Genomic DNA, 15,646 nt, shown 5'->3' on the forward strand with positions numbered 1-15,646 from the left:
TGGTAGGCTGTAGTCCATGGGGTCGCTAAGAGCTGGACACGACTGAGCAACTTCCCTTTCACTTTTCACTTTCACGCATTGGAGAAGGAAATGGCAACCCACTCCAGTATTCCTGCCTGGAGAATCCCAAGGACGGGGGAGCCTGGTGGGCTTCTGTCTATGGGGTCGCACAGAGTTGGACACAACTGAAGCAACTTAGCAGGCATAAGTAAGATGAACTCCAAAGGCAATTACTAAAAAAGACTTGTTGGTACTTCCCTGGTGGTTCAGCGGTTAGGACTCTGCGCTTCCAGTGTTGGGCAACTAAGATCCCACGTGGCCCTAGCGGCCAAAAGACTTGTTTGCTTGTATGGGCCACTGAAGGACTCTTAGAGTTGTGAATCAAAGACACAATATAACTAATACAATTATGTAAAGTTTAAAAATAAAATAAAATTAGAAAAAAAAAAAAAGTACCTTCTAAACAACAACAAAAAAAATTAAAAAAAAAAAACAAACAAAGACACAATATAAGAAGATACAAGATCAGAGCACAGTGCTTTCATCAACAATGCAAAAGCAGTTTCATAGTACCTAGAGCAGCTTGTTTCTGAAAAAGCAATCTATAAATAACTAAAGCTGAGAACCTTATTAAGAGGTCCAATAGAAAGGCTTTAACTTTCTGGTGGCTTGTAATTTGAAATAACAGTGTAGAAGTAGTATCAGTGTAACAATGAAAACAGTTGGTATAGACTGAATGATGAAAACAAAAAATTGTTATAAGCTGCAACAGAAATGACTACAAAATTTCAATGCCACTGCTGCCCTCCCCAACAAAAAATCTTTTAAGAGTTTTAGAACCAGTTTCAAAATCACCCGAGAGGCTTTCAATGTGTTACTGAACACTCAGCATTGCAAAAATAGCCCAACAGAGTCTTTCAATGTGTTATTGAACACTCATCATTGCAGAGTATGCTCTCCAAATGAGTGACAGCAATTCCCACATCTTCTTCCTCAACAGACACCTGAAATAGACTAAATTTTAACATAACTACATCACTACTTTCATATTCTTAAAATAGTCCCATACTCTGAATATTTCTTCCAATATACATGTTCTAGTCACATTTTTCAACTTCATTTAGACAATCATTTTCCATCCATAGCTCTCTGCCTTTCTCCTTTATTTCCGTGCTTTTGACTTCTTTCCAGATTAAAAAACTATTTATAGAACAAGCATAGAAAAACATACATAGTAATATTTAAGCATTATTTATAAACATTATAAAACTAAAAATATGTAAGCTAAACATTTAAGTTGAACAGGACAAGAAATTTTTAGTTGAGTACTATTAGTAGCATTGACAGTAAAACTTCAGAAAATTCTTCACAAACTTGTTTTTAATAGAATACAAGTCTTCATTATTTATCCTGCCCAAAGTACCAAGGAATATTCCTCTGAAGTTTTAAATATTTTCCAGCAAAAATGCATTTAAATTCCCATTTGCCTTATTTCTTTTTAAAAATAAAAAGAGAAAAAGGAAAATTCTGCCATCAGTATAGAATCTTTTCTTGAATAAATCTAATAAACCATGAAGCATATTTAGGAAATCAAAACTCACCTCTTCTTGCATAACTGGAGTCCATATCTTTAAACTGCACCACAACAAAGTCTGAACACTTGAACAAAATACTCTCCATTATTTCTTCACGTTTTGGCCCCGAACTGGATTCTGTACTTTTCTCATGTGCAGCATCAAGTACCAGATCACACTAAGGAGGAAAAAAAAAAATTAAAAACATTTATAAAATAAAATCCAACAGGAATTCCCTTACACATCAAGGTACTATTTCTTATATGCCTTTGGTAAAAAATTATCTCAAGAGATCCTTATAATCATACTGTTTTCTCAGTAATATGATCTAGTATTCCAATATTCTAAAATTCTCTCATCTAAAAGTTGGTCTTTGCTTCCATGGTTTGCCTTAAGCACAACAGCAGTAAAGAGGAAAACAATAAACCACTAGGACCCCTCTTCTAGTCCATAATGCTTGCAAAGGCCAAAATATTTTAATAAGCACAAAGAGCAAGAAGCTGTTCTGATTATACAAATATGTCTATAAAGTAATCAGTACTTGAAACCAAAGAGTAAAGTCATTCAAAGTGGTTTTAAGAAGTGCATTAAAGGTAATGTACGAAGCATGAAAATGTGACAAAAGTAACTGTCTCATAACTATAAATTGCTAAATCAGAAACTAATGGACACATGGAAACATACACACTAGTTGGTGATTCTCGGGGTTTTACATTATTTTTGAAAAAGTAAAAATTACCTTAGGACTGTATGTTTTAAAAACTCCTTCATATATACCTCCGTTTTTCACTTGTACTTCACATTTGGATCCCTAAAAACACATAATTAATTTATCAAAGAAACAGTGTGCAATGCAGTCATGGAAATAACTCCTTTCATTCTACTTTTTTCATTCAATGTATTAGGTAATCACTGACAGAATAAAAAAATTTTAAAATATTAACAATACACTTAATTCTCAAAGTTCTTCAGGAGGTCCTGCTCAGTCTGCAGTATAAGTTTAAACTGGGAAATTTAGTATTTTTGACTCTAGCTTATTAAATAACAAAATAATGCACTAAAGACAATCAACTAGTAATATTTTGTACACAGCAGACTTAACAAGATTGCTTTTACAGTGAGTTACAATGACTTGAATAGAGTTCTAATTTGTTTTCTACATCATCCTGATTAAACATGATCTAAGAAATGTTACTTTTATCATTCATTCACATTTAACTTCAAGAAATTATTTTATTCCACTCACAAGGCAGTTTCTCCCCAATACTCTGAAAACTTACAACAACTGATGTAAGAATATGAACCATCCTCATATTTGCATAGATTCCATCAAAAGAAATCTGTAATATTAAGAAAAAACATTATTGGCACTCATTATTTATCTCTCTATATATTACAGTTAACACTTCTTCTGTTACAAAATGTTTAGTTAGCTTTATACCTCATACTCATTAAAGGAAGATTTGGTTTACTACAATCTTTTCCTCCTTACAATGTATAAGTTTGCAAAGGTGAAATCAATCATACAAATTAACAGTGTTCTAACTATCTATGATATTAAAAAAAAAAAAAAAAGGCAAAATTGGACTTCCATATATGAAGAAAGACATTCCATATATGAAGAAAGACAAAGTCATAGAACAGAAGACAGATCAGTGACTTAAGAGTAGGGATCACTACAAAGTGGCATGTGGGATTTCTGGAAGTAACAGAACTGTTCTATTATTTCGACCGTGGTGGTGGTTACACAATGTATACAACAAAACTCAAAGAACTGTACACTAAATAGGGTTAAATATACCTTACTAAATAAATAGGGGCGGAGGGGGAACCTCTGTAGAAGACCCTTGCCCATCTTTTCTCTTAGTAAATCTCAATCAATGATATTGCTCTAAGGTCTAATAAACCACATCACTTCTTATTACACACTACATAAGCACGTGTCCTGATTCTAAAGAAAATCTATATACAAAAAAGGCAAAGTCTCAAAAATTAGTGACAGCTTTGCATTTATTTCTTGCATTTTGTGGAACCTATATCTTCTGGCCTTTGGGCATAGTTCAATTTCACTGATAAAGTTTCGGCATCTAAAACCATTTTCCAAAGGAGAAAAATGAAAGAAATAAAAGACAGCACATTATTTCTGAAAGAGATGGGAATACCAGACCACCTGACCTGCCTCTTCAGAAACCTATATGCAGGTCAGGAAGCAACAGTTAGAACTGGACATGGAACAACAGACTGGTTCCAAATAGGGAAAGGAGTACATCAAGGCTGTATATTGTCACCCTGCTTATTTAACTCATATGCAGAGTACATCATGAGAAACGCTGGGCTGGAAGCAGCACAAGCTGGAATCAAGATTGCCAGGAGAAATATCAATAACCTCAGATATGCAGATGACACCACCCTTATGGGGGAAAGTGAAGAGGAACTAAAAAGCCTCTTGATGAAAGTGAAAGAGCAGAGTGAAAAAGTTCGCTTAAAGCTCAACATTCAGAAAATGAAGATCATGGCATCGGGTCCCACCACTTCATGGGAAATAGATGGGGAAACAGTGCAAACAGTGTCAGACTTTATTTTTGGGGGCTCCAAAATCACTGCAGATGGTGACTGCAGCCATGAAATTAAAAGACGCTTACTCTTTGGAAGGAAAGTTATGACCAACCTAGATAACATATTGAAAAGCAGAGACATTACTTTGCCAACAAAGGTCCGTCTAAGTCAAGGCTATGGTTTTTCCAGTGGTCACGTATGGATGTGAGAGTTGGACTGTGAAGAAAGCTGAGCGCCGAAGAATTGATGCTTTTGAACTGTGGTGTTGGAGAAGACTCTTGAGAGTCCCTTGGACTGCAAGGAAATCCAACCAGTCCATCCTAAAGGAAATCAGTCCTGAATATTCACTGGAAAGACTGATGCTAAAGCTAAAACTCCAGTACTTTGGCCACCTCATGTGAAGAGTTGACTCAATGGAAAAGACTCTGATGCTGGGAGGGATTGGGGACAGGAGGAGAAGGGGACAACAGAGGATGAGATGGCTGGATGGCATCACTGATTCGAAGGACGTGAGTCTGAGTAAACTCCGGGAGTTGGTGTTGGACAGGGAGGCCTGGCGTGCTGCGATTCATGGGGTCGCAGAGTCGGACACGACTGAGCAACTGAACTGAACTAAACTTATTTCAAAATCAAAACGCCAAAGTTTTGCCAACTATGGTCCTAGCGTTCCATTCATCTCATTAATCATTTTTATTTGCCTTTAGTCATTTGTAAAACAAATGAGTTATTATTAAGTATGAAAAATCAAAATACTATTTACAATAGTTCTGCATTTCACACATTATAAAACAGTTATAGCTAATAATCTTATGCTAAGCAGTACTAATCTATAAAGGTTATCTGAGATACAAGGCAATTTGGGGGGGGCCTTGGCTTTTGGTCTGTGGGATTTAGAAATCACATTTCCGTTACCAATTTTTCCAAACAAGTAACACTGAAATTACTCACCGTGGATTGAGGCAGTCCTTTGCTACTGTTTCGGCCTCTGAAAAGATTAAATATTTATGAAATTCAACAAGCTAAGCAAGCTAAAATATTTTTTCAAATTTAAAATACCTTATAATCCCATCCAAAAAAAATACACTATCTGTGGGGAAGGATCATCCAATGTGAAGTATAAGGGCTACCTAAGCATGACGCTTGCTGTGCTTTCCAGGCTCAGAGGCCTGCAACAGATATGGGTCAGAGAAGGGAGGAAGGAGGAAAGAATGTGACCATAATCAAAATTAAGTGAATAAAGTAAAAATTAAAACAACCTACTTACAGAAATAACCAATACCAAAAACAATAATCCCCTCTCCAAAAGTTAACCACTCTGTCATAAAAAACTACTCAGGAGCAAAATACAGATTATATTCCCAATTTAACTGACACACTTGACTAATGACATCAAGATACCTCCATTTTCCCCTCACCTCTTAAAATAGGTACTGTGTTTACAACTGCAGAAAAACATTTGAAAATAAGTTAAATCATTCAAAGCATCTTCATTTTAAATACTAAGTGCTCCTGTTAAGTCTATCTAAGTAGCAGTAATCAAGTCGCTCAGTTGTGTCCGACTCTGCGACCCCATGGATTATAGCCCACCAGGCTCCTCCATCCATGGGATTCTCCAGGCAAGAGTACTGGAGTGGGTTGCCATTTCCTTCTCCAGGGGATCTTCCCAACCCAGGGATCGAACCCAGATCACCCACATTGTAGGTAGACACTTTACCGTCTGAGCCACCAGGGAAGTCCAACAGCAAACCAAACCACTCTCCCTGCCAAACCACTCCCTCTGAAACAATGCAGTACACCTATGTCAGTTGTCAAGTAATTTCCAGTAATGTGGAGTCTATTATCAAGTAAATTTAGAGAACAAAATATACTGTAAGGCTTGCTCCAATGGAAAAATTAGCCCCTCTATTATGAAAAAAAAAAAAAAACACAATAAAGTAAAATGTTATCAGCTCATAAGTATTACTCTTGAGGAAGAGTATTGCAATCTCATTCTAATAAAATAATCACAACACTCAAAACCACAAACTTAGAAACATTCAAAGAGAAGCACAATTCAGGTGAAAAAGCCTAGCAGTATGAATGGTGCCAATTTCCAGAAAAGCAAGATGGATATTAGTACTCTGAGGTCAACTGGTTTTGTTTCTAACTCTCATCTACCTTTTCCCATCTAGAAAATAACGTCTTTGACCAAATAACCTGAGATTACTTCCATTTTTATCATTTCTGCCTCTCACACAACACACATAAAATCCTAAAGTTTAAGCAATTTATAAAACGTACTACAAACCAGACAGTATATAGTAAGCACCACGTCAAATCTCTCACCCCTACTTTACAGGTGAGGAAATGGAAACAGTAGCAATATGTCTTGACCAAAGTCATCTAGTTTATGAGCAAGAGCAGATATTTAAACCAGGTGATCCAAAGTATAGACTTTGCATTTCTAGGTTATGCTCCTTCTCTGAAATTGTACCACAAAAAATTAACTTGACAATAAAGCCTAGCCCAATCTCTGCATCTTTCAAAAGCCATCTAAATGTATTATGTTTTTCTGTTTATTTGTAGTCGGTAGCCAAAGGCTATAAAATGTCTAAGTATTACCATTTTATCTTATCCTAGTGGTCGCTGAGATGCTACAGTTAAAAGATTTAAACAAATGACACTAATTAAGTGCCCTTAAATTTATGCAGTGTACCCACAAGGCTACTTAAAACAGTTTAAAACATAAAATTCTACCCACAAGGTTACTTAAAAGAGTTTAAAACATAAAATTCCGTGATAGAAACCACATTTTTTTAAAAATTGAGTGCACACAGTTATATTTTTGATTAATAAAGAGCAACTGTTTTAACAATCCAGTTTACTCAGTAGAACAACCTGGTCAACAGGAAAATCATCAAAGACTCACAGTGGTATAAAGTGGTATAAAAGTATAGAAACTACTGATTTCCACTGCTCTACCAGGTGGCTGGACACCTAAAGGGGATGTTAGCATACAACAGTAGCATTCTCTGAAACCGATAAAAAGCCCACATTCATTCTTGTTTTTTTTCTTTTTGAATCCACTCAGATTATGGTTGACTTTTAGTTTTTTTTCCTTTGGTATTTCAGACAAGCATTCTAATATTTCATATAGTAAAAAAAAAAAAAAAAGAAAGAATCTAAAAAAAAAAACCCAACCAAGATATTTTAGTTCTAAATATAAGTATAATGCAACAGATCAGATTTAGCAAATCAATAATATCCAGGATTTTAAATTTTCAACCGTCACTGAACATGAGATTAAAATGTGAATCAAAATACCAAATAAATATAAATATACAAAATAATAATAAAGAGCTTATATTGTTTCAAAATAATATAGTAGGGAGGAAACAGGGTTAAAAATGAAACAAGACTGGCATGAGTTGCTAACTGCTGAAGCCAGGTGCAGTGGTTATGCAGGGGTTCATTATATCATTCTTTTTACTTTTCAAAACTTCCTTAAGTTAAAAAAGTCTTCTGACATGACACAAAGGGAGTCTGGATTCAATCAAGTGTATAGATCTTCCAATTTACAGAGACCACTGGGTAGTAGAGTAAATTAACTTACACCACGAGGTTACAAGTCAGTTAAATCCAGAATGTGGTAAATTTGACTCAACAGATGACACTTTGGCATGTCAAGAAAAAACAATGTAGAGGAAAAATTATTACACATTTGAAGATACACAATATGAAAAGCAAAATGTGTCTTCCCAATTTCAAAACTTATCACAGAGATTTTCCTGGTGGTCCAGTGGTTAAGAATTCGCCTGCATGTAAAACAGATAGCTAGTGAGAAGCTAACACAGGGAGCTCAGCTCAGTGCTCTGTGACAACCTAGAGGGGTGGGGTTAGGGGTGTGGGAGGGAGGTTCAAGAGGGACGGGATATATGTACACTTACAGTTGATAGATGGGGAAACAGTGGAAACAGTGTCAGACTTCATTTTTGGGGGCTCCAAAATCACTGCAGATGGTGACTGCAGCCATGAAATTAAAAGATGCTTACTGCTTGGAAGAAAAGTTATGACCAACCTAGATAGCATATTCAAAAGCAGAGACATTACTTTGCCAGCAAAGGTCCGTCTAGTCAAGGCTATGGTTTTCCAGTGGTCATGTATGGATGTGAGAGTTGGACTGTGAAGAAGGCTGAGCACCAAAGAATTGATGCTTTTGAACTGTGGTGTTGGAGAAGACTCTTGAGAGTCCCTTGGACTGCAAGGAGATCCAACCGGTCCATTCTGAAGGAGATCAGCCCTGGAATTTCTTTGGAAGGAATGGTGCTAAAGCTGAAACTCTAGTACTTTGGCCACCTCACGTGAAGAGTTGACTCACTGGAAAAGACTCTGATGCTGGGAGGGATTGGGGGCAGGAGGAGAAGGGGACGACAGAGGATAAGATGGCTGGATGGCATCACTGATTCGATGGACGTGAGTCTGAGTGAACTCCGGGAGTTGGTGATGGACAGGGAGGCCTGGTGTGCTGCAATTCATGGGGTCGCAAAGAGTCGGACACGACTGAGCAACTGAACTGAACTGAACAGTTGATTCACAATGTTGTACAGCAGAAACAAACAATATTGTAAAGAATTATTTTTGAAAACAAATAAATATAAGCTTAAAAAAAGAGAGACTCTGCCTTGCAACACAGGGGATTGCAGGTTTGGTCCTTGGTCCGGAAAGTAAGATTCTGCATACTGTGGGACAAAGCTAGCCTGCACACCACAACTAGAGTCTGTGGGGCACAAGGGAAGATCCTACATGACACAATGAAGATCCTGAGTGCCACAACTTAGCCCTGACCCAGCCATATAAATAATTTTCAAAACTTATCACATAACTAAAGAAATCAAAATAGTACGGTACTGGCATTAAGGACAGCTATAAAAATCAATGGCATAGAATAGAGAGCTGAGAAATAAACCCTCATGTTTATGGGCAACTGATCTTTAACAAGGGGAACAAGATCATTCATGGAAAATCTCTTTAACAAGTGATGCTGGAAAAACTAGATACTCACATGCAAAAAAAGATGAAGCTTTACCTTACACCATATATAAAAATGAACTAAAAAATGGGCCAAAGACCTAAATTTAAAAGCTAAAACCATGAAACTCTCAGAAAAAAACAAAGGGAAAATATTTACGGCCTTGAATTTGGCAATAATTTATTAACTGTGACTTCAAAGGCATACAATATTAAAATATATATATAGGATTTCATCAAAATTAAAAACTTTTGGGCAAAAAACATTATCAGCATAAAAAGACAATCCACAGAATAATAGAAAATACTTGCATATATCTCATAAGGGGTTAATATCTGAACTACAGAGAGAACTCCTATAATTCAACATCAAAAAACAAATCTCCAAAGAAATTTATAAGTTGGCCAATAAGCACATGAAAAGATGTTAAACCTCACCATTAATTACGAAAATTCAAATCAAAACCACAATGAGCTACCTCTTCACTCCCACTACAATGACTATTATAAATAACCAACCAAAAAAAAAAAAAAAAAAAAACCCCACAAAACCAAGAAAATAACAAGTGTTGACAAAAATGAGGAGAAATTGAAACCCCTGTACACTGCTTGTGGGAATGCAAAATTGTGCAGCTACTGTGGAAAATCGGAGAAGGCAATGGCACCCCACTCCAGTACTCTTGCCTGGAAAATCCCATGGACAGAGGAGCCTGGTGGGCTGAAGTCCAGGGGGTCGCTAAGAGTCGGACACGACTGAACGACTTCACTTTCATTTTTCACTTTCATGCACTGGAGAAGGAAATGGCAACCCACTCCAGTGTTCTTGCCTGGAGAATCCCAGGGACGGGGGAGCCTGGTGGGCTGCCGTCTATGGGGTCACACAGAGTCGGACACGACTGAAGTGACTTAGCAGCAGCAGCAACTGTGGAAAATAGTATGGCAGTTCAAGGTGGGAAAAAAATCAAATGTCCACTGATAAATGGATAAACATAGTATGCTATCACCCATACAATGGAATATTATTCAAATGAAGTTCTGATACATTCTATAACATGAATGACTCTTGACAACACGAAAAATAAGATATACACAAAATGACAACTATTCCATGCTTCTAATTATGTGAGGTACACAGAATACTCAAATTCACAGACACAGAATACTCAAATTCATAGATACAGAAGGGGCTGTGGGAAAGTTGGAATTGGAAGCAAATGCTTAATATGCATAGGTATAAATACATTGAAAATAAAAAGAAAAGACAAGCATGCAAACAAGAAAGCAAGAGTGGCTATTCTAATAGTAGACAACATAGATGTTAAAATAAAAAAAGATACTAAAAAGGGACATTTTATAATCATAAAAAAGTCAATCCAACAGGAAGAAGAGTCATTCCTCCAGGACTCTGTATACCCTTTTCACATGAAGTATTGGGCCACTGGAGATGAACTCTTAACAGAAATTATCCGTACAAACCTGATCTCTTTCAGAGCCTTGCTCCTTCACCTAGAGAGGGTGTCTCACGTTCCATTCTCCTTGTCATACTATCAACCTGACAACCGAATTCCAACTAATAAATGTGGAAGGAATGATGGAATTAGAGGGATACTATTTAGTAACCACCATAGTAGCAACTGTTTCAGGCTGAAATCACCAATGGATGCTAGTTTAATAAAGTATCAATAGAAACAGGATACTTATAAAGTCACAAAGTAACTCATCACAAGATACTGATTATGATAAAGTGAAAAATAACTTTATAGAAAAGGAACCCAGCATCATCAAGTGATTAAAATTAACAGCATGAGCAATGAGACAAACATACATCATGCACCTCCTCTCAGGCAATGAGAATACATGTTATCACTTCTGCAATATCTTTGCCAAAAATGTATATAATCTGAATCTAATCATGAGGAAACCTAAGACAAACCCTAATGGAGGGACATTCCACAAAATAACCTGTAATACTCAAAAATTGTCAAATCATCAAAGACTAAGGAACTATACCAGATTAAAGGAGACCAACAAGGCATGACAATTGAACGTAACATATAATCCTGGATTAGTTCTTAGATCAGCTTTCTTTTGGAGTGCAGGGGTGGGGGGAGCTGTAAACAATAATACAAAACCAACTAGTAAAATATGAATAAGATTGACAGATAATAATTTGGCACAATATTAATTTCCTTATTTTGACAACTGTACTGTAGTTTTGTAAGAATATCCTTGTTATTAGGATATACACTCAAGTATTCAGAACTAAGGGGCACCATGTCTCTCATGTTTAATAAAATTATTTAAATTTTACATTAAATACATATTTATACATTAATTTTAACAATAGAAAATGAAAAAATGGAGTGAGATGCTACTTGAGGAATACAGATGAAGGATACAGAAGAATTCTTTGTATAACTGTAACTTTTATTTATAAACAATTTTTTTAAATTATTAACTATGAGCTATTTATTAACTTCTACTTTAGTGTCCAAAGTGTCTGTACAATTCTGTAATAAACTTGCCCAGCCTTAAATGTTACCTTTTCAAGAAACCTTTCTTAGATTTATGTCATCCAATCAAACAGTGCTCTCTTTGCTAGACTGAAATTTATCATAATCTGCCCTGTAGTTAACAGGGAACCTATCATGCCCACTAACTCAGGGCCATCACCTGACAATATGGTGGTGGTGGTTTTTCAGTCACTAAGTCATTTCTGACCCTTTGCGACCCCATGGACTGCAGCACTCCAGGCTTCCCTGTCCTTCACTATTTCCCAAAGTTTGCTCAAACTCATGTCCACTGAGTTGGTGATGCCACCCAACAATCTCGTTCTCTGTCACCCTCTTCTCCTCTTGCCCTCAATCTTTCCCAGGACCACCGTCTTTTCCAATGAGTCAGCTGTTCATATCAGGTAGCCAGAGTGCTGGAGCTTCAACATCAGTCCTTTCATTGAATATTCAGGGATGATTCTCTTAAGGACTGACTGGTTTGATCTCCCTGCTGTCCAAGGGACTCTCAAGAATCTTCTCCTGCACCACACTTCCAAAGTGTCAATTCTTCGGCACGCAGCCTTCTTTATGGTCCAACTCTCACATTCATACATTCGGAAAAACCATAGCTCTGACTATAAGGACCTTTGCTGGCAAAGTGATGTCGTTTCTTTTATGCTATCTAGGTTTGTCATAGCTTTTCTTCTAAGGAGCAAGCATCTGTTGATTTCATGGCTGCAGTCACTGTCCACAGTGATTTTGAAGCCAAGAAAATAAAATCTGTTACCATTTCTACATTTCCCCCATCTAACTGCCATCTATTTGACAACATAATGTTTTTGTGTAGACCAGAAAATGATGCCTCCTCCAGGAAGTCACAGTCCCACACTAGAAAAAACTGTGCAGTCAGTAGTCAACGCCTTTGTAAAAATTAAGAGGTATCAGAAACAAATGTAGTCCCAAAAGGCATATCATATAGCAAAGAAACTCCTAGATTTCAACACCCACTTATGCCCTTGGCCAGGATATCTTCAATAAAATTAAACTGGAATAACCAATACTGGCAGACAGGATCTTGTCCATCCTTGTACCATTTACCAAAATCAGCACAGAGGAACTGTGCCTCATATATGATATATACAATACATATTTTGTGAATAAGCCCAGTCAAAAAAGAAAGAAAAAAAATGAACATGAACACTTTCAAAGTAAAGATCTTCCCCCAATTTATGATGAGATTATGTCCTGAATAAACCCACTGTATAAGGTGAAGTAAAAAATAAATGTATATACCTAGCCCACCTTAAAGGTACTCAAAGCATTTACATTAGTCTACAGTGGGACTCAATCATCTATCACAAAGCCTATTATATAATAAAGTGTTGAACATCTCACGTAACTTACTGAACACTGCCCTGAAAGTGAAAACCAGAGTGATTCTATGGGTACAGAATGATTTTAAGTTCTTACCACTTGTAAATTGTGTGGCTGACTAGGAGCTCAGCTCGATGCCACTGACCAACACCATGAGAGAGTATTTTACCACATAAAGCTAACCTGGGAAAAGATCAAAGTTCAAAGCAGGGTTTCTATTGACTGCTTACTGCTTTCACACCATCCTCAGTCAGGGATCATCTGTAATAATTCTTTAAATCAAATATCAGCGAACTACAGCCCACAATTTGTTCTTGTTTGGGCTTTTTGAGTAAATATGGTTTTAAGTTTTTAAAGGGTTTAAGGGAAAAAACAAAAAAAAGCCAAGAACAATATGCAATAGAGAAATTATATGCCTCATAAAAGGGGTCAGTACAAGCAAAATCTGCTGACCTCTGAACTGAAAAATATGGCTGCTATATCAATAACTGCAATATAAAAATGAAGTCTACTGCTGTTTCACACAAATTACTTCTTCTACAAGAAACTTCTTAATAGTACTACTTTTCACTAAAGTTTAATGTACACAATTGAGAAATGTCATGAAAGTATTGTTGCTCTCATTTAATTATTTTTAGGCTTTACAATGTAATTCAATTGTGGGCGATTTATCTATTAAAAAAATCAAGGTATTTTACTAATGTACATTTGACAATACTGTGAGCAAGTTTCAGAAAGATAAGGACTTTGTAGTGAAACTGTAGACTAAGACAGACTTGAGTCATAGTAAACAACTTGTGAACTCTCATTTGAACAAACTGTAAAAGAAAAATAAGGTGATGAGACACTCGGAGGTTCTAGCTTATGCAATAAAGCAAGAAAAAGAAATAAAAGGCACAATTAAAAAAAAAAAAGGGCATAATGTTTGGATAGAAAGGAAAACTGTCTTTAATAAATGACAACATGGCTATTTATGCAGAGAATCTACCCAAAAACACCCTACTACAAGTAAGAGAGCTTGGCAAGGCTAACTCAAAATGGATTAATGACCTAATCACAAAAGGTTTAAATAAAATAAAAAATATATATATATTTCTCCCATCACTTGCCTATGACTATCATCAATCTGCTCTCTGTATCTATGAGATTATTCTTTTTTTCCCTCTCTTTTTTTTTTTTTTTTAGCAAACTGAGGAGGCTGGCAACTCTAAATTCAGATAGAACAACTGCCAGATTAACTCAGCCATGGGATCATCTAGATCAATGCTTCAAGAACTATCCCCACAAGAACTTATTTCAGCTTGCTACAAACTGCTTGGGTTCAAATTCTGGCCCTACCACTTTCCAGCTCTGTGACCTTAACCTTTTCACTTCAGCTCTTTGTATCTTAACTTCAGAATCTACAAAATGGTGCTAAAAATAGTATGGTCTTAAAAAATAAAATAGTATCATCTCACAAGGTTGTGAAAATGATATTCCATATAAACAGTTTGGCTTAAGAACAATGCCTGGCACATTACTAAATTCTTAATTATTATTACTTAGTACAATTATAGAATGGGAAAGACTAGAGATCTCTTCAAGAAAATTAGAGATACCAAGGGAACATTTCATGCAAAGATGGGCTTGATAAAGGACAGAAATGGTATGGACCTAAAAGAAGCAGAAGATATTAAGAAGAGGTGGCAAGAATACACAGAAGAATTGTACAAAAAAGATCTTCACAACCAGATAATCACGAAGGTGTGATCACTCACACCCACCTAGAACCAGACATCCTGGAATGTGAAGTCAGGTGGGCCTTAGGAAGCATCACTACGAACAAAGCTAGTGATGGAATTCCAGTTGAGCTATTTCAAATCCTGAAAGATGATGCTGTGAAAGTGCTGCACTCAATATGCCAGCAAATTTGGAAAACTCAGCAGTGGGCACAGGACTGGAAAAGGCCAGTTTTCATTCCAATCCCAAAGAAAGGCAATGCCAAAGAAAGCTCAAACTACCACACAATTGCACTCATCTCACAAGCCAGTAAAGTAATGCTCAAAATTCTCCAAGCCAGGCTTCAGCAATACATGAACCATGAACTTCCACATGTTCAAGCTGGTTTTAGAAAAGGCAGAGGAACCAGAGATCAAATTGCCAACATCCGCTGGATCATGGAAAAAAACTGGACATGGAACAAAGACTGGTTCCAAATAGGAAAAGGAGTATGTCAAGGCTGTATATTGTCACCCTGCTTATTTAACTTCTATGCAGAGCACATCATGAGAAACGCTGGGCCGGAGGACGCACAAGCTGGAATCAAGATTGCCCGGGGAAATATCAATAACCTCAGATAAGCAGATGACACCACCCTTATGGCAGAAAGCAAAGAACTAAAGAGCCTCTTTATGAAAGTGAAAGAAGAGAGTGAAAAAGTTGGCTTAAAGCTCAACATTCAGAAAACAAAGATCATGGCATCTGGTCCCATCACTTCATGGCAAATAGATGGGCAACAGTGGAAACAGTGGCTGACTTTATTTTTCTGGGCTCCAAAATCACTGCAGATGGCGACTGCAGCCATGAAATTAAAAAGATGCTTGCTCCTTGGAAGGAAAGTTATGATCAACCTAGACAGCATATTAAAAAGCAGAGACGGGGGGA

At 36.7% G+C, this 15,646-nt stretch overlaps 1 protein-coding gene across 8 annotated transcripts in view; it reads right to left on the minus strand.

Annotated features, from left to right (window-relative positions):
• The window catches only part of ATXN2 (ataxin 2), a 101,819-nt gene that overhangs the window by 67,209 nt on the left and 18,964 nt on the right, over positions 1 to 15,646 (minus strand). For all 8 annotated transcript variants that reach the window (XM_070770161.1, XM_070770160.1, XM_070770156.1 and 5 more), the window contains exons 2-5: positions 5,079 to 5,115; positions 2,855 to 2,914; positions 2,314 to 2,385; positions 1,602 to 1,752 (exon numbers count right to left, since the gene is read on the minus strand). In XM_070770161.1, the coding sequence (XP_070626262.1) occupies positions 1,602 to 1,752; positions 2,314 to 2,385; positions 2,855 to 2,914; positions 5,079 to 5,115 (320 nt within the window). The remainder of the gene's footprint in view (positions 1 to 1,601; positions 1,753 to 2,313; positions 2,386 to 2,854; positions 2,915 to 5,078; positions 5,116 to 15,646) is intronic.

The sequence above is a fragment of the Bos indicus genome, chromosome 17, assembly GCF_029378745.1.
Source record: "Bos indicus isolate NIAB-ARS_2022 breed Sahiwal x Tharparkar chromosome 17, NIAB-ARS_B.indTharparkar_mat_pri_1.0, whole genome shotgun sequence".
In the NCBI taxonomy this organism is placed as follows: Eukaryota; Metazoa; Chordata; class Mammalia; order Artiodactyla; family Bovidae; genus Bos; species Bos indicus.